General features: G+C 38.0%; 3 protein-coding genes and 1 long non-coding RNA gene across 4 annotated transcripts in view; 2 read left to right on the top strand and 2 right to left on the bottom strand.

Moving 5' to 3' along the window:
* Positions 1 to 5,425: 5,425 nt before the first annotated feature.
* Positions 5,426 to 6,340, bottom strand: LOC144637264 (uncharacterized). The gene is made up of 2 exons (XR_013567691.1): positions 6,007 to 6,340; positions 5,426 to 5,631 (listed from the first exon to the last, which is right to left on the bottom strand). It is a non-coding gene; the product is annotated as an uncharacterized LOC144637264 (long non-coding RNA).
* A 998-nt stretch (positions 6,341 to 7,338) lies between these two features.
* Positions 7,339 to 10,907, top strand: LOC144637262 (uncharacterized). The gene is made up of 3 exons (XM_078496388.1): positions 7,339 to 7,495; positions 9,251 to 9,385; positions 10,451 to 10,907. The coding sequence occupies exons 1-3, from the start codon at positions 7,373 to 7,375 to the stop codon at positions 10,544 to 10,546; spliced, it is 354 nt and encodes a 117-aa protein (XP_078352514.1). The 5' UTR covers positions 7,339 to 7,372; the 3' UTR covers positions 10,547 to 10,907.
* A 2,328-nt stretch (positions 10,908 to 13,235) lies between these two features.
* Positions 13,236 to 24,271, bottom strand: LOC144634307 (uncharacterized). Its single transcript, XM_078493223.1, has 9 exons — positions 24,058 to 24,271; positions 23,862 to 23,933; positions 22,654 to 22,936; positions 19,979 to 20,124; positions 18,827 to 19,010; positions 17,976 to 18,337; positions 17,564 to 17,649; positions 16,264 to 16,439; positions 13,236 to 14,736 (listed from the first exon to the last, which is right to left on the bottom strand). Exons 1-9 carry the CDS (start codon positions 24,148 to 24,150, stop codon positions 14,471 to 14,473), a joined length of 1,668 nt encoding a protein of 555 aa, XP_078349349.1. The 5' UTR covers positions 24,151 to 24,271; the 3' UTR covers positions 13,236 to 14,470.
* A 2,493-nt stretch (positions 24,272 to 26,764) lies between these two features.
* LOC144634168 (putative N-acetylated-alpha-linked acidic dipeptidase) overlaps positions 26,765 to 27,314 on the top strand; it is a 35,907-nt gene continuing 35,357 nt past the window's right edge. Inside the window, exon 1 of the mRNA XM_078493058.1 lies at positions 26,765 to 27,311. Within this exon, the coding sequence (XP_078349184.1) occupies positions 27,010 to 27,311 (302 nt within the window). The 5' untranslated portion in view covers positions 26,765 to 27,009. The remainder of the gene's footprint in view (positions 27,312 to 27,314) is intronic.

Here is a 27,314-nt window from a genome sequence, read left to right as displayed (position 1 = left end):
ACACATTGATCGAATTATTAGGAATTGTAAACCAACCTCGAGCTCGTCTAGTCCATTTTTTGCGGGAGACTTTATGCACAAGAACGAAATGAACCATACTTGAAAATCAGACGATTTGTCCCAAGATTACAACATGTCAAACTACTGCAAATATTACTTGATGTAATAAGTCAATCAGATTTTTATCTTTTATTGAAAAACTGCCTGATCAGACAAGTTCATCACAAACGTTTGGATTCACGATCGAAATATGTATTAAGATTGCTTGGCTAGTTCAAATGATTCTAAACAAAGATGGAGTAGGTCTATAAATAAAAAAAAGATGGTAAGTTGAAAGCTCAGTAAATGAAATGTGAAAGATGAAATATTCAGCATGTCGCGAGTGCGGGACAAAAGATCTGAGTCCCGGATGGGAATCGAACCCATGACCTCCCAATCACTGGGCAGGCGCTCTATCCACTTAGGTACGAGAAATCATAAGTATGCTCACTTCTGCGACAAGTCGCTGCAACAAAATATAAATTAACTAATGAGAGAGCGTCATGTATTTTTCGCCATATTGAATTGGAAATCCAGTTCGCATTCCCACTCTTCCAAATTTGCCACATGTGCACCAAACAAGCGTCTTGTTTTGAAGCATTGCACCTAATACATACGGAGCGACTTCTCGCAGAGACCTGTCACTGCCACCTGTCGCCTAGTGTGTCCCCACCTTTTTGCATCATTTGAATAGACCCAATTTTAATTTGTGGCTCCCAGAAAAATCATTTGTCAACAAAATTAAATTACTCTAACTTAAAGATAAAGTCAAAGTAAATCAGCGTATGAAGTTTAAAGGCTATACTTCCATCTAATGGGAAGTTACATTTATATTGCCAAAAACATGAAAATGAGGCTAGGCAGGCCAGGGTGACTTTTCCATACAAGTCTCTTAAATTTTAATGAGTCATAACTTTGCAGCTATTTAACCCAAAACACTGAAACTTCTCAGAATAGCATAATATTTTATATATATATTTAAGTGCCACCATTAGCGTTTTGAGAAACTTGACCAATCAACAGAAATGAATGACAACCATTTTTGCATAAGGTCTATATGCAACTTCAGGAGAACATAAAAAGACACAGAAATAAGCGTTTTGCAATGACAAGAAATATAAGTGGAATAGTAAATTTCTTACTCTTGGTTTGCAAGTGACGTCATCACAGCCATGTTCGATTCTAGTTAGCTTCTTTTGTTTGTTCCACAAACATGGCCCAGCTTGTCATGCCATTGTTGTTTGAATCTTCCACAATAAATTTGTATCGGTTGCAAATCATCAATTCCTTTAGTGGGCATTGCATTCTCCTCTTACGTAGGGCCTGGGAAAATGCTAAGAAACTTGTAAAACGTCCATGTGTAAAAGGGGTGTTCATATTGCCATCATTGTGGCAGGTATGGTGGCCTAATGATTAGTGTGCTGCACAAATGGCAAGACATTATAGTGCCTTTCCCCACCAAGGTGTGTAAATGGGTAGTGTCAAGTTTAAAGCTGGGGGGTAACCCTGTGATGGACTAGCATCCTATCCTTGGTACCCTGTGATCAGGCATTCTTTTTTTCGAGGTGTGAGGAAACAGAAAAGAATAAAACCTCCCACCGCAAAAAAAAAAAAAAAAAAAAAAATGCCTGATTTAAGGTTATATCCTTGGGGGAATAGACATTCTCCCTGTACGCTACATGTACAGAAACCAGGATAAGCTGAAGCCTGATGAGACACTAGGTTCAAACTCAGATTTTACTCACCATTACTGAAAGCTAATTGTCATTGGGCTAATTGGGTAGTCCATAGTTCGCTTGTAAGTGTATTAAAATTTTTTTACAATAATGACAATAATAGATATATACATGTACGCACTGCATTAGTATCTGTATTGTGTTATTTTCTTGATGTAAGTCCAGTTTCCCTAAGGTCAATTTCATCCATAGGCACCCCAGTCACACTAAAGAACTTTTTATGAAAAATCTTACAATGCCGTAAATTTATGAGATAGACATCTGTACAGCCATTAACCTCTAGCCTGTGAAATGTATTCTTGAAGTTGATTCCGGAGTCACTGAGTGGAACCAAGCTTGTTAGAGGAAATTTTCAATTGCGTCGATTTCCCCAAAAAGTAAGGCTTGAAATTGTTACTTGTTGAGTGCCTTCGTCAAAAGAAAGTTCACCAATAACACGACGAAAAAAATAACTTAAGGCTACTAAACCAGCTGTAGTACCAGTAGCGCCTGTTATGGCACATACTTCCATCTAATGGGAAGTTACAGGGGTATTTATATTGCCAAAAACATGAAAATGAGGCTAGGCAGGCCAGGGTGACTTTTCCATACAAGTCTCTTAAATTCTAATGAGTCATAACTTTGCAGCTATTTAACCCAAAACACTGAAACTTCTCAGAATAGCATAATATTTCATATATATTTAAGTGCATCAGCGTTTTAAGAAACTTGACCAAACAACAGAAATAAATGACAACCATTTTTGCATAAGGTCTATATGCAACTTCAGGAGAACATAAAAAGACACAGAAATAAGCGTTTTGCAATGACAAGAAATATAAGTGGAATAGTAAATTTCTTACTCTTGGTTTGCAAGTGACGTCATCACAGCCATGATCGATTCTAGTTAGCTTCTTTTGTTTGTTCCACAAACATGGCCCAGCTTGTCATGCCATTGTTGTTTGAATCTTCCACAATAAATTTGTATCGGTTGCAAATCATCAATTCCTTTAGTGGGCATTGCATTCTCCTCTTACGTAGGGCCTGGGAAAATGCTAAGAAACTTGTAAAACGTCCATGTGTAAAAGGGGTGTTCATATTGCCATCATTGTGGCAGGTATGGTGGCCTAATGATTAGTGTGCTGCACAAATGGCAAGACATTATAGTGCCTTTCCCCACCAAGGTGTGTAAATGGGTAGTGTCAAGTTTAAAGCTGGGGGGTAACCCTGTGATGGACTAGCATCCTATCCTTGGTACCCTGTGATCAGGCATTCTTTTTTTCGAGGCGTGAGGAAAGAGAAAAGAATAAAACCTCCCACCGCAAAAAAAAAAAAAAAAAAAAAAAATGCCTGATTTAAGGTTATATCCTTGGGGGAATAGAAATTCTCCCTGTACGCTACATGTACAGAAACCAGGATAAGCTGAAGCCTGATGAGACACTAGGTTCAAACTCAGATTTTACTCACCATTACTGAATAGCCCTTTTTACAGTTCCCGGCGCCATATTGGAATAGTAACCGCGCAGACATGATAGCGAGGCTACCGGTGACCCGTGGCTGAGCGTGAAGAGAGATTACAGTGAGGATTCGGCAGTTAGCCCGTGTTTTTTCGCGTTTTTCGGAACATAAGCGAAAGTTTTGATTCTAATAATACTCCTTCGTCATTTTCTAAGATGAATGGAAAATATTGGGCCGCTTTTGGCTGTAAAAAAAGGCTAGTAAGCTTCTCAGGGGCTATCAGTTGTTTTTGCTGCGTAACAAAACACAAGGAGATCCAGTGAAGAAATCGCATCCATGGCATGGTGTAATCTGATAAGACGCCAGCATGAGCATGGTGAGGACAATTTTCTTCGTCTTTAAAGCAATTTTTCTTCGTACTAATTATTACTAAAAAGGAAATATACACAGCTCTCCTGAGCAAGTCGTTGGGATCAGAAAGAAAGGTTTTTAACATGCAATGTTTACAAAACTTTTGTTTACTTGCTCTTAATCACTGAAGTTGTTTGATAATATTTTATATCTAGGAAAGCCCTTCTGTTGAAAAGTCTCCATTTAAATATATATCTCAATTCAGAAATTATTCCCAATTTTGCCTACGGTTTTTTTTTTATTTCTGTATTTATTTTGAGTCTGATAAAAGAAATAGATTATTGATAACAAAGAGTTGCTTTTAGGTAAAGTTGTAAGCTTAGTTTAAATCCGTTTTCAATATTGTCTCATAGGTGAAAGCTATTCCAGTAAACATGGATTGTGAAATTATCACACAAGGAAGTCACTATTTAAAAGAAGGCACAGAGAAACATCTACTCAAGAAATTAAAATGCAAAAGAAAAGGGAAAACTTTTTTCTCATTAACCAGGGGCATTATTGCACCCTATTAAATCACCTGATGAAAAGTCTGATTGATCTGCAAAGAAAATAATGCATCATTGAATTTAAACTGGTTGAATTTCAGGCAAAGTTTGGTCTCAACCACATTACAGCCAGGGTAGTTTAATCGTCCATCAGTGATAACCCATCATTTTGGTATTATTTCTCCAGAAGAGGTTAAAAATCAACTTTTCTATCAGCTCTAGATGAGAGAATTTGGTCAAATTCAGGGAAACATTTTAATTACTGTTACATCTCCTTTTGTGTACATGTGTATGTATTGACCTGGTAAAGTTTTGGGGCTGTTCATTCTTTGACAGTGAAGGGTTAACCACCCATAAATCTTTTACACTGAAACCAGAAAGTATGTCAATACTTTAAACACTATTTCTGAATGTTTATTATCTCAAATGGGGAGCTATAAAATTTAAGGTCCTGCATGTAGTATTGAAAATATTGATGTAATGTTTAAGATGAATGTATTGTTTAAATAAGACAGTAAAGAAAATAAAAAAATAAAATCTTCATCATGAAGCTGGATGATACTCTGCTAGATTAGCTGTAGTTTGGTGTCCATATGAAACTCTACCATCAATGAGGAAGAGGAATTTCTCTTGTTGTAACCTCCAGGTCAATCTGTAAAAGGTAAGGTAAAGTCTGTGTCCGAGCCAAGTGCCGCTCATACAGCCGGAGCTTATCCCGGTTTCCGTAGCATTAAGCGACTAGGAGTATTGCTACTCCCCCCTGGATGGAATGCCAGTCCATCGCAGGGATTACCCCCCAGCAGTAAATTTGCTGGTACCCATTTATACACCTGGGTGGAGAGAGGCACTGAGAGTAAAGTGTTTTGGCTAAGAACACAACGCAGCTCCCCCACCAGGACTCGAACCCGGGCCGTTCGACTGGGAGTCGAGTGCGTTAACCATTAGCCACCGTGTCTCCCACACCAGGTCAATGTGTAGGGGTGGAATTTGTTTTGTCTGAGAATGTGGTGTTAAAAAAAATTTGAAAAAGCAAGCCTTTTCTCTCCAAAATAGACAATAAAATTCCTTTAAGGCCAGAATAAGGCAAGGACAAAGAACAAATACAGTTGTTCCTGGACATGTAAAGTATAGCAATGATTTTATCATTCCCTCAGGCAATTTTTGTAAATATAACTTTACATTTGCAAGCATTATTGCCAGTTATACATGGTCCACATTTTGTGCATCTCATAATAATAATCCTTACCATAGTGTTTGGGTTGGTAATACTTTTTTATAGTAACAGGAAATGTTAAATGGCTTTTTGAAACACCTTGATTCAACACTGCAAATGATTTATTTCAAAACTTAGTAGCTGATGCAGTCATTTCAACTATGAAAACATTTTTTATTCTTAAAAAATTGCCCTCTGCTCGTGTTATTTTCCATTTCTTGACTTGAATAGATGATTTTCTGAGCTTCTTTCAACTGGCAGACTCCTTTTAGAATGTTTCACAATCTATGTTGCTGGGATTTCTCTTTACCTATGAGATAATATTAAAACTTTATTGAAACCAAGCTTATAACTTCACCTAAAAGCAGCTCTAACCAATATAAAATAAACTACCACACTCAGAAATAAAATAAAAAAGAAGTCTGCAAAATTGAGAATAATTCCTGATTTGGGATAACTATTTTACTGAAAACTTTCAAGAATTGGGCATTGTGTAATGTAAAGTATTATTAAACATCAACTTCAGTGATTAAAAGCAAGTAAACAAAAGTTTTGTAAACATTGCATGTTAAAAACCTTTCTTTCTGATCCCAACGACTTGCTCAGGAGAGCTGTGTATATTTCCTTTTTAGTAATGATTAGTACGAAGAAAAATTGCTTTAAAGACGAAGAAAATTGTCCTCACCATGCTTATGCTGGCGTCTTATCAGATTACACCATGGATGCGATTTCTTCACTGAATCTCCTTGTGTTTTGTTACGCAGCGCCCCTGAGAAGCTTACTAGCCTTTTTTACAGCCAAAAGCGGCCCAATATTTTCCATTCATCTTAGAAGATGACGAAGGAGTATTATTAGAATCAAAACGTTCGCTTATGTTCCGAAAAACGCGAAAAAACACGGGCTAATTGCCGAATCCTCACTGTAATCTCTCTTCACGCTCAGCCACGGGTCACCGGTAGCCTCGCTATCATGTCTGCGCGGTTACTATTCCAATATGGCGCCGGGAACTGTAAAAAGGGCTATTGTCATTGGGCTAATTGGGTAGTCCATAGTTCGCTTGTAAGTGTATTAAAATTTTTTTACAATAATGACAATAATAGATATATACATGTACGCACTGCATTAGTACCTGTATTGTGTTATTTTCTTGATGTAAGTCCAGTTTCCCTAAGGTCAATTTCATCCATAGGCACCCCAGTCACACTAAAGAACTTTTCATGAAAAATCTTACAATGCCGTAAATTTATGAGATAGACATCTGTACAGCCATTAACCTCTAGCCTGTGAAATGTATTCTTGAAGTTGATTCCGGAGTCACTGAGTGGAACCAAGCTTGTTAGAGGAAATTTTCTATTGCGTCGATTTCCCCAAAAAGTAAGGCTTGAAATTGTTACTTGTTGAGTGCCTTCGTCAAAAGAAAGTTCACCAATAACACGACGAAAAAAATAACTTAAGGCTACTAAACCAGCTGTAGTACCAGTAGCGCCTGTTATGGCACATGTAAGGGAATAGAGTGAGATAACTTCATTTAAATACCAGTAACTCATGGGCCATGTCAGGCTTGTAACAACTGCCACGTGCAAGATTTTAACTCTGGAGATGAATCGTAAATGTTTTGTCCATTTGAAGCGATAAAGCACCTGATTGCGTTCGGGAACGAGGTTGTTTGGAGAGCCACATTCCCCTTTAGGATACGTATAAACAGATCCAGTTCCAAAATGGCGACAACCAACGACCTTCTGATTCGGTGTACATAATAGGAGGTTAAAAATTGAGTTTTGCATCTTTCCCTTGCACGGAATGTCGAAACAGGAACTTGGGCTACGAAAGCATAGTGTAGAATATAAAGAGGAACCTCTCAAAGGAACACAATTCGTGCAAAATCGTACACAAGATCTCCACATGGCTACTTTGTAATGACCAACTGAGCCAGCAGTAACGCAGCGGACACAAGTATACCCACAAGCCATCGCGCACCTGTCACAGTTGTAGACTGGGAACGAGTTCAAGTTATCGGGACCCAGTCTTTTAGCCGCGTCAAAACATGGAGGATGGGTTGTGGAAAGTTTGAAGCTCTTTTGGTAGCGTTTCTTTGTACAACATTACTGCTTGGTTTCTTAAATGCAAAAGACTTTCGTTATAAGCGTTACTCTTTCAGGAAAAAGCAGAGACTGGTGAGTGTTTTGCAAATTAATTTGTTTAAGTAACAGTATCTGTTTCGCGTCGATGAATTATAAGCTTTTTAAATTTAAGCTTATACGCCCGGGTAAACGAAGAAACATTTTGTTTTTGTTGGGTATTTTTTTCCTATCAGCTTAGTACATCGATTAATTGTTATTGATTAATTTTGATTCAAATAGATTATTTCGACGATTGATTCTCATTGTACTGTTATTATGGTACTGTTATATTGAAGTTTACACTAACACTGTAAACACACGGTCCCACTTAAATTAGGGCTTGATTTATTTGGTGTGTTTGCTGGGATTTTTGCTTACTTGGTTTGTGTTTATACTAAACCATTTTTGTGCTTAATTTGGTGGGTCTTCAATGTTAGTGTTTACGGTATGTGATTACGTAAACAAAAGAGAAAGAAACAAAGGCAAACGGGAACAAATGCATCATTTAATATTCCTGCGGCTGGGGTATCAAATCAAACAAAATCGAACAAAATTTTCATTGAACTCAATCAAATTACATCAAAGGATTAAATTCGATGCTGTTCTGTCATCGAACCAAATCGAACAAAGAGCTTTTTTGTGAGTTCAATTTCCGAACCAAATCAAAATTCATCATTCAATTTAGTTCTAGAATATAATTAGAATAATATAATTAGAATATATAATCTTTCTCTTTTACCGGATCCACAAGAAACAATACACAATTCTTGAGAAATCTAATGCAAAGTCAGCCGTTCATGAAAATTGCATGACAGGAAATCCATTCAATGACCCAAAGAGAAGATAGAGAGCTGGCAGCGGAATTAATGTTCCCGTGAAAGTCAATACAATTTTTTTTTTGATTTTGTTTGATGACTGCTCAACATCAAAATTAATCTTTCGATTAAATTTAATTGGGTTCGAAAACCAAATATTTAACGTGATACCATGAGCTTATTATAATCAGGATCCTGTTGTCATCAAAAGGAAGCATGGTGACCTAATAGTTAGCACTGGATTCAGTCTTGAGCAATTCAGGTTTGAACATTGTCTGGGGTCATTGTGTTGTGCCTTAAGTTTGGACAAGACAATTCACTGTCACAGTGCCTCTCTCTACCCAGGAGTAAAAATGGGTACCAGTGAATTAATGCTGGAGGTAACCCTGCGACAGAATAGCATCCTATCCAGTAAGGAGGATGGTCACTAGGCCACTAGGCCAGATCACAGTCCTCACCTGCTGTTATTATCATGGCAGTACCAGAAACCTGGCCTGCCGAGAACCAGTCTACATTAATTCCCTTGTTATCCCAGAATTAAGCTGTGATGAGTCTTAGTGAGTCATTCTAGTCTTGGCACAGTCAGTCGACTATCCAAGCCAATAATTTATGGCTTAATTACCGTAAAATTCCGGTTATAAGCCCTCCCGCTTATAAGCTCCCCCGATTATAGGCCAATCTACCTGGAAACAAAAAAATACATCTGATTATAAGTCCCCCTCTGCCGGGTGACAGTACTGAACAGGGCTAAACGTTGCTTTATTATGCGTTTTTAACTTAAAAACGTATTTCGATCAACAGTCCCGTGCCTCGTTTCAAAACGTTTTTTTATTCCGCTTATAAGCCCTCCAGGATACTAGTTCCTCCGCGTATAAGCCCACACAAAACCCCTCACGAAGTTGTATAAGCCCCGCAGGGCTTATAACCATAATTTTACGGTATGCATTTATTGTCTGCAGTGTTTCATAATTCTTCTATCTCCATTACTTTCTAGGCTAAGAAGTATTCACCCATGGAAAAGGATTGTGAAACTAAAAAATGTCAAGGTGTTTATGGATTAGAGTTAATCAAGTGTACACGACAGTGTATATCCCAGGTCTGCTATGATGAGCTGTATGCCTGGGATGAGGTGAGTGGCTGGTAAATTAAATTAAATTAAATATAAAAGCAATTAAGTAAAGCTGTGTATGAGAAAATAAAGGGCATTTCAGACACAAATAAAAATTTAGCCGGGAATTTTTATTTACATGAAATTTTCTTTATTTCTGAAGACCAATTTGTTCTAATGACATTGGCCTTATACTGACATGGCTTGGTTCTTTATATGATTTGTCGATAACAGATAAAAGTGTGGCATAACTTTCTCTAAGTTTAAACATAAATAATTTAAGAGCTAAATTTAGTGTTCATACTGGTCATTGAAAATCTCAAGTCATGTAAGTTAAAAATTCATTTTCCAGGCCTGGAAAGTCATGGAATTTAACTGTGAGTCATGGAAAGTCATGGAAAATGGCATTGATTGTACAAAAAAGAATTAGGCAGTTTGATTTTTTGTGAGACAGGGGGTAAAACACATACCTGAAATCGAAATAAAAATAATGAAACAATGATAATAAATCAAATTGAAAGCATGATGGCAAGTACCCGGTAACTTACAAAATTCTTTTATTTTTAATATTTTTATTTCAATTGAATATTATTCATCCCATAATTTTTATTGTTACTTTTTTCCATAATTCTTATTTAATTTTATTAATTTTTGGATATTTTATTCAATTCTTGTGTTCTTACTGTAATTTTATGAAATATAATTGTTTTAATTTATAATTTTGTACAAAACAAAACGAACTGAGAAGCCCTTCTCAGGAAGTGCCAATAAAGTTTCTATTGCATTATTGTATTGCTTTGTTGTAAAGAATGCATAGTTTGGCTGAAGTGACTCGTGAGAACACACGAAGTAAGTGTGGGAAAAAGAATTTGTTGTTTGGGAAAAATCAGACTTCCTTTTTGCAACTGCTAGAGTTACTTACACAGCTGTAATGGTCTTTTATGTATGAACTATTTATCTCTTCAATTGACAAATGTGTTCTTGGTGACTCTTTTGTTTAGTCATGCATGCTTGATATCAGTTTAATAAAATTTTGCTTTATGATAATTTGTGTACAGTAAAAAAACTTTGTCTTTTTGTTTTTAGCTTGAAGAGGGAGAGATTGATGTACGACTGACCTCATTCAAGGGCTGCGTTGTGAAGCAATTGCAAGAACAAGAAAGCAGAAAACGTGGCTTGTAAAGGATCAAACACACAACAACGGATTCTGAGCACATTCCTGAGAAGTGATCATTAGCTGCAATGTCTTATATTGATGGGAATATACAAATTCAAGCACAAGATACAAGCCTCACAAGAATGCTAAAAATAAACAGGCAGTATTGTTTATTGGGCTACATGTGCTCAGAAAATTTTCCTTATGCTCCCACAGCCTTCAGGTTCTTGTAGCTACAAATTCTGAGGCATACTGTACGTCGAAGTGCTAGTAAGGAGGATGCACTTTTGAAGCACAGAACGACGGATTTACATGTGTAACAATGGTGGTTAACGAAACCGAGTTATACATGTATGTGCTATAACTTGACAAAATAAAAGTAACAAATCAAAAGCCCTCTGGGCTTAGTGTCTTGTGACTCTTTTCAGAGTTTAATTTATTTGAAAATAGACCGCTTTTCACGTCTATTTATTGCTTGTAAAGATATCGAAAATTAAAAAGCGTGCATCTAACATAAAGAAACATTTAGGCTCCTCACCCCTAAAATTTAAACTTAAACTAAAGCTACTTTTGTCGCTCGATAAAAGTTGTGACATTCAAAACAAGATATACGAAACTCTTGATTCACTTGTCAATTCAGAAACCTTTGTCGTGAATGCTTGCGCTGAACTTCACGATTTCACAGCTAAAGATAAAAACAAAGGTTTATTCCAACTACAAAAGGTTCTCACGCGAAAGGCTTAAAATCCAACTAAAAAATATATATAAGATTTGGGACCTAAAAGACAACAACACCGAATTTTCGATCAAGTGGTCCATTGTCACGAGAGCAAGCGCTTACAGGGGAAACCCGTCACGCTGCAATTTGTGTCTGACGGAGAAGCTCTGCATACTATCAGCTGACAGATACACCTTCTTGAACAAAAGATCTGAGCTTGTTACCAAGTGCAGGCACGAAAACAAGTACTACACGGCCAATCAGAGACAGGATCGTTCCAACCGTCCTCCATGAACGTAGTTTAAATTGTATTTCACCGCATCTAACGACACAGTCTGATGATCGCTTCGTGCGTTAAACTCTGAGTAACTGTCCGTGAAGTTTCTATCTTTAATTATTGTATAAGATTACGTGCTTAAAGTTTTGAAATCGATGCCTTAATAGTATCCATTCCGATCACAATCACGGTAATTAAGCGTCCATTTTGATTCATACTAATTGATCGTTGCTATTTCTGTCAGGCGGATAATGTTTGTACTTATTATTGTCACGCGACTTGTTTCCGACACCTTATCAAAAGCGATTTTTCCAAGCAGCCGAAAGTAGGCTTGACTTAAATTCAAAGTACACTCCAGCATGTAGCCGTTGAACAGTTATAGGACTCCGATAACAGCACAAAAAGAATACAGACACACAGATTCTTAAGCATTTATCTGTCACAGATAATTCTTAAATATCTTAAAAAGGTCAACAAAGTCACAGATTTTCCTTTGTTGTTTTGTGTCTGTGACTGATAAGAACGTTTTCAGCCTCACGTTTCAATAAACTCACGCACACTACCAAGCAAAGTTTCATGGTTGACCTTTCGCGTGTGTCTTCGAGTAATACTCAAATTGAAGACACACAAGGAAAATAATGTCCACGGGATCAGTTGTTTTGAACTAGTTTAATCAGCACAAATTCTAACTTGCCTAAGCTAGCTAGTCAACTGAAGTAAAGGCACACATGTGGTTCGACTACTACGGTCTATTACATCTTTGAAATCGGATCTAATCAAAAATGGAAACGGCAAAAAAAGGTTTTCCTGACATATTGTCGGTCGACATACCTACAGTTCTGTAAGGCGCAATCCTGTTTAAGACATGCTTTTCCCCTATATTACTGTACCAAAATCATAAAACACATTGTTCTCACGAAACGGTAGCTATTATCAGATTGACTAATATGACTAGAATGGTGGGAATCTCGTGTGATTGCTTTTATCACTAAGAAAAACAAACAAAAAGCTTAAAAATAAACGCAACTGTTAGTGTAAACAGCATCTGCAGACCTCTCAAGTCTCACGATTTTGTCCTGAGACTCACGGTTTTCACTTCAATCTCACACGGAGAAACAGAAATCTCACGAAAAAACAGAGTAACAAGTAATTTGATTAGCGCCTGGTTTTAGGACTCTTTTAGTTATTTTTGTCCGTCAGTTGATCAATCTCCCGGTTTTTACTGAAATCTCCAGATTTTTTTACCTCAATCTCTAGATTTCCAGTGCTTTGAGGTTGAGAAGTCTGCATCTGTTTTGTTTAAATCTGATGATTGCATTTTTCGGCATTTACTAAAAAAAAAGAAAATTTTGACATGGCGGGAAAAATATTGACATGGCGGGAAAATTCCGCGGCCTCAGAAAGCAAATACGCATGGAATGCACCTTGTCCCCTGTAGTATTATCTTGTGTCGTCATGACTACGTCATGACGTCACAAGACAAAAAGAGAGAAAATTATGTCTGTGGATGAGAGCTAGGGTGGCCATTTCCGAGTTACAGTAAATCAGCGTAGATTCAAAGTGTATGGTTAAATGTTACTTGTCGGATTGTATGGGCTCATACAAAGGTACAACTGCGGAATGACTAGTCACTGTGTTTATTTTCCAGCCTCCTTTCGATTTATACGATTTAAAAGAGGACTACATCCCCGGTAATATTGATGACTCGTCATTCTGTAACAACAAGAACAACCAGCTTTATTGTGCTTTTGTCTTGCAACTTAGAAAACAATTAAGAAAACACAAAACTGAATGCACAGACAGAGCTCAAGTACAATTTCCCTTACTAGCTGGATGTTAAAATCAGTAGAGCATTATCTTACAGTATTGTAGCAATTCGTTTACGACTGTTTTCCACAGGCATTCTGCAGAGCTATGACTGTTACACAGGGCTGTGATACGCAGCTAAGCCAAAATTGTACTAGCGTAAAGACTCATTGTTATTTGACATTTCTGCAGTGTCATACTCCATTAGTTGTCTATGGCACTTTGCAACGACTAGCACATTGCTTCGGTAAAATATTATGTTCCACGGCTAGTTTATCATTTCCTTTTTGTTTTGAAAATTTCTTAAACCTAAAGCCTGGTTTTCACTGGCGACGAAAGCATAAGCCGAAGCACAAGCGCAAGAATAACAGCTCTTATTTCTTCGTGAAAACGGCTTCGACTCAAGCAAAAGCACAAGCGCATTGCATTTTGATGCTTCTGCTTGTGCTTGCGGCAAGCACAAGGACTGCAAGGATTAAAATTTGTCCTTTTTGCGTGATCGCGCTTGTGCTTGTGCTATTGTCCTTGCGTCGCTAGTGAAAACCAGGCTTAAAAGAGAAAAATTACATAATACTTTGTTGTGCATTACTATTGTCTTAAATAACGCAAAATGTAATTCTAAGCAAAAAAAATAACAGTGTTGTTTTCTTTCCTCATAACTGGCTGGTTTGATGAGCCTTTATATCTATAAAAGGTATATCTATTTATTGCCTTATATTTACAACAAAATGTACCCTGTCTTTTCTTCTGGCTGCGCAAAACTCCAAAATTTACTAAACTTTTTTCTAGATACTCGCTGGAATGATCGATTCTGTTGCACAACAACGGCTATCTACCAGCTTTTAACAAATTTATACTATAAATACAAGCTGTATACATTACACCTACCTAAAAATGCTGGTTATAAGCCCTGGGCTTATACAAGCTCATAAGACGTTTTGAGTGAAAAATGGGGGAGTTTAAATCCTGGTGGGCTTATAAGCGGCATGAAAAAATCGTTTGGAAATGAGCTGAGAATGTTAGTAAGTTAATATGGGAAAGTTGGATGGTGGGCGGGGCTTATACATTGTAACTAAAATATCTTTTTTCGTTAACACACAGATAGGCCTGTGGCCAGGGTAAACTTACAATCGACATTTTTACGGTATATCATACGGGCTTTGTCATATTTTTACTCCGTAGAAAGCCTCGCGCCTCAGTTAACAATTCATTAACATCCTCATCAACATCATCATCATCATCATCAGCTCCCTGAGGCTGCCAATCAGAATCATCTGATGCCGAGTAACTGCTTCCACTTCCCTCTCCATCGTTGTCTAAAAAGCTGTCATTGTAATCGTATGTGTTTGGACCGTCGTCATCACTTGTGTCATCGAGGACGCTCTTATGCTTTGCCTTCTTCCGTTTGGAACGTCCTTAGTAAAATAAATATAAACATGCATTGTTGTTAAAACTGTACCTTTAACCCTTATACAGTTGTACCCGTTAAAACGGACACCAAGGGGACATGCCAAAGTGTCCGTATTATCGGGGTGTCCGTATTAAGCGGGATAGCTCTCAGACAAAAAGTCCAACGCGGACACATGACTGTTTTATCGACACTGAGACGTAGGCATACGTTTTCACAACAACAAAACGTTGTTACATTATACTGTAACTGTTACAAGTTTAAACTATGGAAACCTTATGGACACTGTACATTATGCTGTTGGTTTGATCTCAAACAAATATACCCTGGGTACCAGAAGATTTTTCTCGCGCGCGAGTGGGTTACTCTTCGGCGGCCGAAGGCCGTCGCAACGAGTGGCGAAGCCGCGAGATAAAACGCGCGGGACAAAATAGAGACATGATCGACACCGGGAACCGCGCAAGAAAAACCTCTGGCACCTAGGGTAAAACAAACAATAAAACAAAGCAAATTAAGTACAATTTTGGTTTTAACGAACTCGAATTTCACCGACAAATCTGGTGGTCTCGACCATTTCTGAGCGTTTGATTTTAAAAGGTTCAGGTTTGAGTTTCGAATTTGAACTGATAAGTGGCAAAGGCCCGTGAACGCTGCTGGCATACGTAGGATCTGTGAAAGATCTAATCAACCAAAAACAAGGTTACATTTTGGATTTCAGTTTGTGTTCTATCATGTCGTTGTCGCTTTAAGTGATCTACGTAAGTCAGCCCTGCTTACTTTATGTGCATTTTGACGTAGTTTTTAGTCTAATTTCCTAGAAGAATATAATTTTTACTTTCTCAGGAAGAATCTGCACTAAAAAGATAAGCATTAAAACCATAATAATAATAATAATAATAATAATAATAATAATAATAATAATAATAATAATAACATCTTTTATTTATACACGATAAATTTACAGCATAGCTGATGTGGTCGTGTTTAAGTACCTAAAAATAATCAAACAAAAAAACACTAAGACAAATACAAATACTAACTAAACTTATTTACAATATACAAGATATTTAAATATTTACATGCACTAGCCTATTTACAATTTTTTATTTACAATATAAGATTTTTGATGGCCTTTAGTTCCTTATTGAAGGAAGCCAAGCTTTCTTTAGCCCTCCAGGCATTAGGCAAATTATTCCACCTTTTTGCAAAGCAAAGGAAATGCCAAGGGTAAAATTGAACCACAGAATATACAGTGTAAATATGTAGTATTACTCATATTTCAGATCATGCGCGAGAAAACGTGTCTCCGAACGACGCGAGCCGGCAGGGAGCAAGGTTTGTTGTCGCAGCTTTGCCACAAGCGCGCTTTACCCAAACGTGAACCTGCTGGCAGGCTAGAATGTCATCAGCAAATGGAAATGCCATTGTCCCTTTTCAGTTTACCGGGAAGAAAAATCATTCTGAAATATAAAGCGTCACCAACATCTACACGTCGCCGAGCAAATAATGATATACAGTAAAAGCAATCACCCACCTGGGGTCTCTGTATGCTTGAAGTCCCGTTTGTGTTGGGGGTTCCGTCTGTAACAACTGGTACCGTAAGGACACTCAGGTCGATCATCCTCACTGTCTTCTGCAGCAGCTTCACCATCATCGTTAGCATCATCCTTGCTAGGGTGCGTATACTCTTTGAAATGGGCAGGATTTTTTCTGTATTTTAAAGAAAGTATATGTTGTGTAAGCTGACAGGAAATAATCACCAATCTTCAATGCAATTTGAGTGTTCTAAGATAGGATAAGTCAGAATGTCTGAGTCTCGATCAGACATTGAGTTTTTTCGTACTGAGTATCATTTCAGGTTTAATGAAAAGGCAATCAACAGACTCTATTGGTTGTTAATGATTACGTGCTACATCCTACAGTAATTGCGCATACATATCTTATTACTATATTGCAAAATATCGGTTATGAGCTTCTGCAACTTCGTAAGGGGTGTTGGGTCGGTGTGTAACTGGAGGAGGGAGATTAGGCCTATAATTATACATTGAAGTAACTCACTGTCTTCTCATTGGCTAAGAGCCTACAGCTAATTCTGGGAATCCGCGCAACCTACAGATTAGTGAATAATCTGCTGGCAGATTATTCACTAATCTGTAGGTTGCGAGCGCAATGCATGATTTCCAAGAGCAATGTGGCAGGCATCTGGCGGCGAAAGAAATTCAAGTTCGTCGATTCGATTCTACAACCGAGAAACAATTTGGCCTAAGTTTAAAAATTGCTGAACAATAAAGTCTCAGAAAACACAAAATGGCTAACAAAAATTGGGAAGGAACTATTCCACGAAATACTTTGTGGAAAAAGCATTCAGAATTAAGCAGGACGACAAGCCGGAATAAGCACAAGTTTTGAAACAGGTTGAAATCGTTTGTCATTATTTTCTTTACCAAAAAAACGATGTATAATAAAACAATTATTAGATTCAGTTTTTGTGATATCCGGAATAATCGAGGTCTCGGTAAGTGTTATCAGCCTCAACCCTCGGCTTTGGCTGATAACACTTACCTCGACCTTGATTATTCCGGATATCACAAAAACCTCATCCAATAATTGTTTATAAGCCGCATGAAAAATACTCAGTTCTGGAAATGAGCTGAGAAAAAAAAAATGAAAGGTCCTGATGAGCGATATCTCTGCACTCTTCATTGACTATTTCATGATGAAGTGCAACGTTCTATGAGGATATTCAATTAAGTCGATGTGGAGAGATAGGCCTATAAACGGAAGGGTTTATAAACGGGGGGCTTACAACTAGACATTTTAAGGTATGCCCATACCTGTAGCATTTGCTTCCATATGGACAGACTGGAAGCTTTGTAGCCTTGCTCGTGTCTTTCCCTGGCGTTTTTGCTTCTACACGTTTCTGTTAAACACACAAATAGTTTGACTGCTGAGCTGTACTTTTAGCTGTAATCCTGACAACATTTGCTTTCAAACCTCATAACATACATGTATTTAATTCTAGTTCACGTTTTGTGGAATCTTCCTCTTTCTAAGCTTTTTGATTACTCATAACAAAATGACTTGACTGTTTTGTTATGACCGCCAAAACTGAATGTCTGTCTGTCTGTCTGTTTTTTTTTTTTTTTTTTTTTTTTTTTTTTAATTTACTGAAAGTTCTACAAAACATCTTGTAACTCCTACAGGATTGTAAACTTATCCGAGCTCTCACGGACAAGCTTCACCTACCTTTGATGCAGGTTTTATGTCGTCATCATCACTTCCACTGGATTCATCCCTAGAAACAGGCTTAACTGGTTTACTTATATCCTGCCTTTCAGGTCGTACAGGTATATCCTCATCATCACTTTCACTATCTAAGTCACGGCTCTTTCTTTTTGCTTTCTTATTTGTTTTGGGTATAATGTCTTCATCGCTGTCATCAAGGTTTGTGGATGTTCTCTTCTTTGTTGTAGTTTTGACTTTTCCTTTTTGCTGCAATTGCTTTTCTTCTTCATTACTAACAACAAAATCCTCATCAGGGTCTGAAGTCTTCTGTTTACGCTGAGCTGATGATGTTGCCTTCTGGGTACTTTTTCCACCATTGTTTGCTAAATAAAAAAACATGCCATAATTAAATGTAAGCTTGGGAAAGGTCCCCTAGGAAACTACAAATTCTGGTTTGGTCATCACGTTGGTACAATTTTCTTTACGATTATATCTTCATCTTGTTTCGTTTCATCTTAAAATTCCACTTGTTGTGAAATCTGGGCCAAACGATGCCAACAAAGACTGTTTACCTCCAAAAACCAGCTTATCGATTTCGGTACACTACATCCTCTGACCAGCAGATTAACAGAATAACCTTCCTACCTTTAGATGAGGGGGGGAGGGGGGTTGAAGGGGGGGGGGAGTGATCATAAAGACCCTAGAATAAGAGGGGCGCTCTTGAAAATAATTTTTCTCAGCTCTTCGGGTCTTGTTCTAAAAATAAGATGGCCGGGGCCCCCTCCCCTAGATTCACCATAGCTATATATATAATTTATGCCAGATGTTTTGGTGTAAAGAAATTTTAACCTTGGATCACTTTCAGTACTTACAGGCAGCTGTTGTTTTCGCTGTACCACTGGCTGGAGTTTTTCCTTTGTTGTTTCCTGTTTTCTTTGCTGGGGATTTTGTTTCACTTGTTGACTGTGTCAGCCATGATGGCAACTTTCGAGTCTTTTGTAACAAAGGTGCAGGTTCCACTAATGGCTTGGATGGCAAAGCTGTCTCTTTCTTGGACTAACACAAGAAGTAAACAATAGTAATTCAAAAGATATAAAAATGATTTTCATATTCATTATAGACATTAGATGTAGAGTACAAATAAGACTGCTCAAACAAACTACTGTAAATTATGCAGGGGACCAATGTGTTCCTCTATTTAACTCATAATATTCCACAAGTTTATTTTCTTTTCTTGTCTAATAGTATGTTAGTTGCATGAATTTTTTTTTATTTTTTTTTTAAAGTATACAGTCACATTATCAATATATTTAACAATTAGACTCGAGCCCAGTTTTCTATGAGCAAATAGTCACGGGGCGCCGGTGCTCCTCGACGGGGCGAGTCTATTGTTTTAGTGAAACTCTAGGATTGCAGTCCAAACCACAATTGTGCACTTTGAGACAAAAACAAGAAAATTACCGCTAAAGAGCCGCGGCGCGCGACTGTTTTCTCGGCGTGAATCAGTGGGAGAACAATCAGATTCGCGGATTTCCATAGAACACAGCTGAGTTTCTACTAATAACAGTTAAAAATCAATATTGATCAGCAAACTGATTGTCTCACTAGTACATGTATGTGCTTTGCCTTAAAGGACCCTTGTCACCCGCACCTTTGATATATGAGAATTTCGGTATTATAATATTCTACCCGGACCGTGTCTAAACCAAAGAGTTCACTGTGAAACTGTTTAAGGCAATTAAACAGACTTCCAGAAACACAATTTACAGCAATACAATAAGACTTCTCTTCACCATACAATTTTTATAATTTTGGTGCCATCCAAAATGGCGGAGGCTGACTAGGGTCCTTTAAGGTTATTCAATTCCCCAAGTAAAGTACACTATTCACTGCCATGATAATCTAGGAAATCAAAAGTAATCATTTTATTTTGACTGACAGCAAACACTTATGTGATTTTTAGAGGCTGGCTATCAAATTCTTAAAATGTCACAAATATTTAAAAGGAGAACAGAAATCATTACCACAAAGGAGGAGGAACTAGGGGCAGGGTCGTCAATTGATTCCTTACTGTCAGTGATGCTCACATCTGCACAAGCCGCTCGAGTAGCTGGAGCAGGAAAGGTTTGTAAGGATGGTCTGTCATCCATAAATTCATCAAGAAATGATTCTGCAAGAACAACAACACAAGCTTGGGGTTTTTTTGGGGGGGGGGGGGTTTTCCTCCTCCACTGGAATTTTCCGCCAAATTTAATTTCTCTATCTATTTTTTTTTTAGATACGGACCTTTAGAAAATATTTTTCGGTTACTTTACACTATTCCCCTGCTATTACAATTCTTAATAAAAACCCTGAAGCTTATTCACCTGTACATTCGTGTACAATTATGAGAATAGAAATGGGTCAAGTCTGTTTCAATCCTTGGCATCGAGACAGTTGGCTTAAAGGTTAGGACACACTAGACGACAAGTCGCTGCAACATGTTGCCTCGTGTGACATGGTGCAACATTTTTGCGACAATCTTTGTCACTGTGAGACGACAATTATTTTAAAATTGTTATTGAAATTATTTGTAAATAGCGTATTAAATTATCTCAGTGTTTTTATTGTAAATATCAAACTTTTTTATTTTTTGTGAGAGTGTTTCACTCTTGACTAGAGCTCTGACACATTAATAAAGTTTTGTTGTGATTGTTGGGATTAGTTGCACGAATTCAAACCAGTTTGAATTTGAGCGACTGATAGCAGCAACAAAATGAGCAGAAGCAGTGTTGTCGCAGTGTGTGCACACTTCTGCGACAAGTCGCTGCGACAAGTCGCTGCGACAAAATATACATTAAACAATGAGAGGGCATATTTTCGCCATACTGATTCGCTGCATGTGCTGGTGACTGAACAAGCGCCTAGTTCACAGCGACTTTAAGTACTACACACAGAGGGACTTGTCGCAGAGGCCTGTTGCTTGGACTTGTCGCCTAGTATGTCACGCCTTTTCAGTGTTTCCCTGACCTTTTAAAATAGTGGTAGCACTTATGTCTGGCTCTTAAGACTTAAGGACGTTCGCGCGAAAATTTTCTATCGATAGATTTTTTTGAAATTTTACAGCAGTCAGATATGTCGGAATGCAAAAAAGTGGGGGTCACCGATCGTCGGTAGCGTGTGGAAACTCCCGCTGTTGGCGAACGCAATTACATGGTTACAGGATTTATAGTATATGAGAGGGCAAATGATCTTAGTCATATTTTGTGAGTGGGTCTGTTGCGTTTCTTGTGCCACTTTTTGTGCTACCCTGAAGCGGTATTGACGTCACAGCAGGGACAAGAGGCATTCGAACGCGGGGACAAAAATCGAACTGTTAATGATAGATTTTTTCATTTACACAAAACGTAGATAATCGTCAACAAAAGTGATCCGTCAAAATGTGGGGGTCACCGACATCTGGGATGCAAGCAAAGTTCACGTGACGACTACCAGCCCTATATGTGCTAAAATATTTCTTGAGCGCGCGCGCTCGTACATGACGTGGCGTGACGTTGCGACTGACGTGCGCGGGATGCGCATAAACAATAGCGCGAACGTCCTTAAGTACAACAAATGTCTCATGTTTCCTCAAATAAAAGCCTCCGGCACTTATTTCACATTTTACCTGATGAACCTGGCTTTTATTTGACTCCTGCAGTTTATCCAAGCCCAGGGGCCCATTTACAACTTCAACTTGGAAACCCAGTTTTTTTTCTAGACCAAGCATTTAATCAAGAAAATTCAGCAACTAGGAGTATTGCTTTTAATTAATAATTTACACCGTGTGAAAGGGATGCCAGTCCAAGCAGCTTTAACCCAAAAAACCATGCAGTGTATCACTGCATGGCTCCAAAATCTTCCCACCCCATCGAGGGTCAATGGAAATTCCAATTGGGTGGGGTGTCTCAAAAATTATTTGAAAATTTTTAAAAGAAAGTATGAACTTCAAGTTAAACTTGAATTTCTCTTTGGGTGGGGTTTCAAAAACTGTCTAATGGGGGTGGTGGGAGGGGCAGCAGAATTTGAAAATATAACCCCAGCAATGACTTAAACATGGTTGCCACAGATATAAGTTTTCAAAATTCCCTGACTTTTCCCTGATAAAAATAACATTTCCCTGACCAAAATTATAAATTGAAAATGTCAGATTTAGAAGCAGCCTCTAGCGCCTGCTTCCAAGAAAAAAGAACATATCTCTAAGATCACATTGACCTGAAATGTTGCTTCCAGCCATCAATGATATGCAATCATAGCCTGTAATATCCAATTTTCTCTGACTTTTCTTCAAAAATAGATAATGCCAATATTTCCTTGCTTAAAATAAAATCCTCAGACTTTTCCCTGACCTTGAAGAATTTTATTTTCCCCGACCATCTCCTGACCTGTGGCAACCCTGTTGAAGCTTTTTAAAAAGTTTTACATGTTTTGACCACTGTACCTCTCACTGGCTGTAACATAAAGAAATCTGACTTACAAATGAGTTAAGATGAGCTTTTCTGTAACACCTTCAGTGTAATGTTAATTAAGGGGCCATTTAGGTGGCTGGTATTATTGTGGAATATCGGTCATAAACACAGCCGCGATTAAAAGAGACTTACTTCAAAAATTATATAAAAATTCATGAAAGTTACAAGAATTTACAAACAAATATCAAACATCCTTTAAATATTCCTCTAACCTGTAGGTTCTTTTGGGGACGTCAGTGGCTTTTTCTGATCTTTTGCTACTGTTACGTCTGTTGCAGAGGGAACATTTTCTCTTGCCTTGCTTTTGGAAATTTCTGCCTCTTCTTTTGTCAAACCATTTTTCTCCAAGCTTCCTTCACAAATGACCACAAAACAAAGGCTGTCAGGAAGCAGGGAGATAACATTGCCGTTGCTCAGGCATTTTGTTTCATCTTTCTTCAGGCTTACAAACTTCTCTTTTTCGGTGGCTTTGTAAAAGGTTGGGTTGGTATGAAGCTGTCAGAAATTGCGAATAATTAACAGTTATTATAATAATACAGCAAATTCCATTACCGGTATAATACATACAAACGTAGGCCTGGTTCACGTCTAGCGACATAATGACATAACGACATGAACATAACAACATAAAGAGAAGATCAGTTTTTTTCCTTATGTCATTATGCTTATGTCACTTTGATGTTCCTGTTATATGTTGTTATGTCGTGTTGTTCACACTGGTGACACAAAACATAAATGCAAGGTGTTTTTTTGCATTTGAGTCATCTTGCCGTTTTGTTGTTATGTCGCTAGTGTGAGCCAGGCTTTGACTTATGGCCAAAGCCCTAAGTGGGCATAGGGCCGGAGAGCCAGGCTTTACACCTATGGAAAACTTGCCCTGACAAAAAAAAATATAAATATATATACATGTATATATAAGAACAGTTGAACCTCCCAAAAGAGAAAACCTGAAATGTCAAGCTTATAATGTAAGTGGTCACTTACTTGAGGCTGTTGCTTATGAAAGGTCACACTACACGGGGCTTTATGGATTGACACAGTACATAAAAACAGGAAAGTAGGAGTACACAGGAGAGGAAAGAATCCCCCCCCCCCCCCCCCAGTATTGACTGGCTACTAAAAATACAACATTGCATCAACAGCTGATCCACTGTAGTAGTCTCAGTGTAGAAACATTATGTAGAAACACATAATAATAAAAATTGATGGAGGTAATAAAAAAATAATCCTGGGGGACGAACTCCAGGCAATTTACAAAAAAATCACATCTCCTTGAAAAATGACATGATAACTCAAACAAAAACCGTACGCGTGTACCTCAACGTGCAGACCAGCGGAGGTGGGGGTGGGAAAATCTAAGTGACGATTTCCTAAGTGGAGGAGGGTAGTGTACACAGAATCCACAAGGTGACAGACTTACGGGCAAAACGGTGAGCTTTCCATCTGTCAGTTCCAGAACTGCATGCGATCTCGACACTCTTTTATCTGATACCTTTTGGTGAAAAAATTTAAAGGATACAATAAGAATAAAGTGAACTGCAGGAAAAACGAACTTCTACATCAAACTGCTGCAAACTGACAGCTGTGATCTTATAATGTTGCCATGGTTTGTTTACCCCCAGAAATGGTCCTCTTCCGATTGTAGTTTTACCAGCGGGAATCGTAATGTCTTTTCCTCCATTCTGTGGCCTCAGCAGAAACGTAGCCATTTTGATTGTAGTTTCATAGTAGTGATATTGAAGTAAAAGCCACGAGAACAAAGGTCTGAGCGCTTTGAGGCTGTTTTTCCGAGAGATTTTCCGAGAGAATTTGCAGCGATTTTTGCGCCCGCAGATAGAAAGCAGTTGTCTATTAACAGCACCATACTCCATATATTAGGCACAGTCTGTCTGGCGTTTGCCGCAACTCTGTTCCCAGCAACTTTGACGTAAAACCCCCTGGGAACGTGTTTGTTGATTGCCAGGGAACGAATACGACTTTAACACGGTTGTGTAATTAATTTTTTAGTAGGTGAAAAATTGATAAAAAGCAGTTTTTCATTCTGTTCTCTAATGTTTCATGTTTTCCTATAGTCCCTTGTAGAAAACACACAGGCGCCAGTGATGAGGGTCTGAATGGGGTTTAGTGTTATTTGCCCATAATTTTAAGTGTTTGCTGTTACGAGGGCCAGTTTTTTAATGTTTACTAAAAAAATAAAACTTAAGGTAAAAGCTGTTAAAAAATTGATGCTAAACGTTTTCGATCTTTTCGATCATCATCAGAGTAATGTTTACTATTTAGAGGGTTTTTAAAGAAAATTTTTAGCATTGTAAATTCTTATCTGCTCTTCAAAAATCGGATATAATCACTCATGAACTTAAAGACAATTTTCGGATTTCTCCTCGGAAATCCTCGGTAGTCTTCGGACATCTTCGGGAATATTCGGTAGTTTTCGGAATCTTCCGAACTGATCGGAAAACGTCGGAAAATGCCCGAAATACTTCTTCAAATAATAAACAAAATAATATTGGCCTTTTTCGAACCGTTTTTGTTTCTTTCTGGATAAAATTTACTGTTACAGTGAATTTTTTACTGTTAGTGTTAAAATGCCTAACATTTTACTGTTTCATTGGTATTACCCCCATTCAGACCTTCAGTGATGGGCACCTGACACACAAGACCCCGGCAAACTGTTTCCGGTCCCCAAGCCCCCGACTCTCATGACATCTCATAAGTGATGGCACTGCTTTAAAGAAAGCGAATTTATTATTTGGCGTCTGTCTCAGTTGGATCCACGTCCACGGGCGTCCATCATAGTTATCTTGCACCTGCCACTAAAGTCGTTTTCTTTTTTCACAAATTGTAAAACAAAGACCGAGATCGCGTATCAAGGTACTTTTCTACAATAAAACTTGCGAAAGAACGTTTTGCAATTGATCGGGAGCTTTTGATCCCGGCTTTGACTTTCATTAGAATCCCGATGTTATAACTGCCATACTACCTTTTTTACCCCTCAGCGTTTTCACAGAGCAGGTTATTTTTGGACTCGCTTCTCCCGGGAAATTGCGTGTAATATGATTGGCTAGCGGAATAGAAAGTTCGCGGGGAAACGGGAATTTAAAAATAGCCCGATATGTCAAAACGCTGTGACATGAATGCAATGCATTTGTACGCTCCAGCTGTCTTTATTGATTTCTGACATTTATTTGAGACGCGCGAGAGAAAAACAGCATGTAAAAACAGAGAAGTGGAAATATCAGAAAAATCTGTGGTCATTCTCTACGTTCGCGTCTGCGTTACCAGAAAAAAAAAACCTGCCTGTTATAAAGCTTTTACAGACGTAGGGGAAAAGATGGTAGATCTAGAAAGAGTGTTTAAAAAACACGTAATTATTGTTAAAAAATCTCTGTTTGCCAGCAGGCAACAAGTTATTGCTTCCAGGAGAGCTTATCATTCCACGGACATAACTTTTGTCGGCGCCACCCGCAAGAAAGAATTCCTTAATCCCAAGTGCATATGAAAGAAATTCACTTGAATTTTTAACTTATTAAACAAAAAGAAAATAAGTCCCTTTAATTTGAACCTTTTTCACACTTTTCTCCGAATAGTGAGATGACGCCTAAACAACACGACTGAGTAAAATCCAAAAATTATGTGAAACAATTAAGGTTAATTTTGCTTAACATTGAGAAAATATATACGTCTCCAAAAACGCTTTGATTGCTAAAGTTAATTGATTATAAGTAGTTCGCTTACTGTACTCATCTGCTAATTGTGATCCGTGAAATAAACTGAGTTGGTTATTGATTGCAGCCAATCAGAATGCTCAGTTATCTTTGCTCTGTCGATCTGTCAATCACGGTCATTTTTAATGGTTTCCTTGTCCGTTCGGGCTAGAAAAAAGGAACTTTGCCTTAACAAGTGAGTTGACTTGTAAGACAGTTCATCAGTTGTTTCTTCGGCAGTTACTTTGAAAAGTTTATCAGTTTTAACTATTATATAAAATCTCGAAATCTCACATGTCCCATTTAATTCAGTCAAGCTACGACAGCCGGAGCAGGTTGAACTACAAAGATCACTATTTTGATCGAAATCTATAAAAAAGAAAAACAAAAACAAAAGCCAACGGTGTTGCCAAACAACTGCTTGTGAGAGGAACGCCTCCCTATTTTTCCGGTCTTCTTTTTTGTCTTTACTTAGAATTTATATACAAATTCCTTCGCTATTTTATAGCATTATTTAGCATCCAAACTTTATTCTCTTATCTTAAATATTTAAACCTACTATTTGCCCCCCTCTGACCTTTTTCAGCCGCTTAAAGTATTTACATGAGAAAAGATTTTAAGTAAAATATGTATAACTGTGTATTTCCTGTGCGTGCTTTGAATTTCAAAAGAGTAATAACAAGATCAAACATCTGCTAAGGTATAGTTTGCTTGTATTGTCCCATGCAGGCCGCCCCTGCCAGGCGATAGGCTAAAATGCTATTCATGACATCTTAAACGTTATCTGAATCGCCTTCGTGGTATTGGCGTCCTTTTAGTTGGGCGTTATCACAAAACACGCGGCCGGGGTAGATCTGCAAAAGCATGGCAGAGAAAGCGGAATTTACCGCCATCAAAGGCGACGAAGATGTTGCGCTAAGTCCACAAGAGGAAAGAAAAGCTCGACGCGGTCGCAGAAAATGTATCGTTGTGACTGTAGTTGTAGTTATAGTGTTGATATTAGTCGCTTTCGTCGCGGGTTACTTGGTAAGGCGAGCGGTAAAACCAGGCTGTGAAGAAGAAAAAACAGATCATGACGAGCATCAAGATGAAGATCAAGATCCGGAATCATATCACAAGGAAGCAATAAAAGGAATATCCAAAGAACACATAGAAGAAAGCTTGAAGTA

The sequence above is a fragment of the Oculina patagonica genome, chromosome 13 (assembly GCF_052425735.1).
Source record: "Oculina patagonica isolate OP01 chromosome 13, crgOcupat, whole genome shotgun sequence".
NCBI classification, from domain to species: domain Eukaryota; kingdom Metazoa; phylum Cnidaria; class Anthozoa; order Scleractinia; family Oculinidae; genus Oculina; species Oculina patagonica.
The sequence above is the reverse complement of the archived record's forward strand: the minus strand, read 5'-3'. Positions and strand labels throughout refer to the sequence as shown.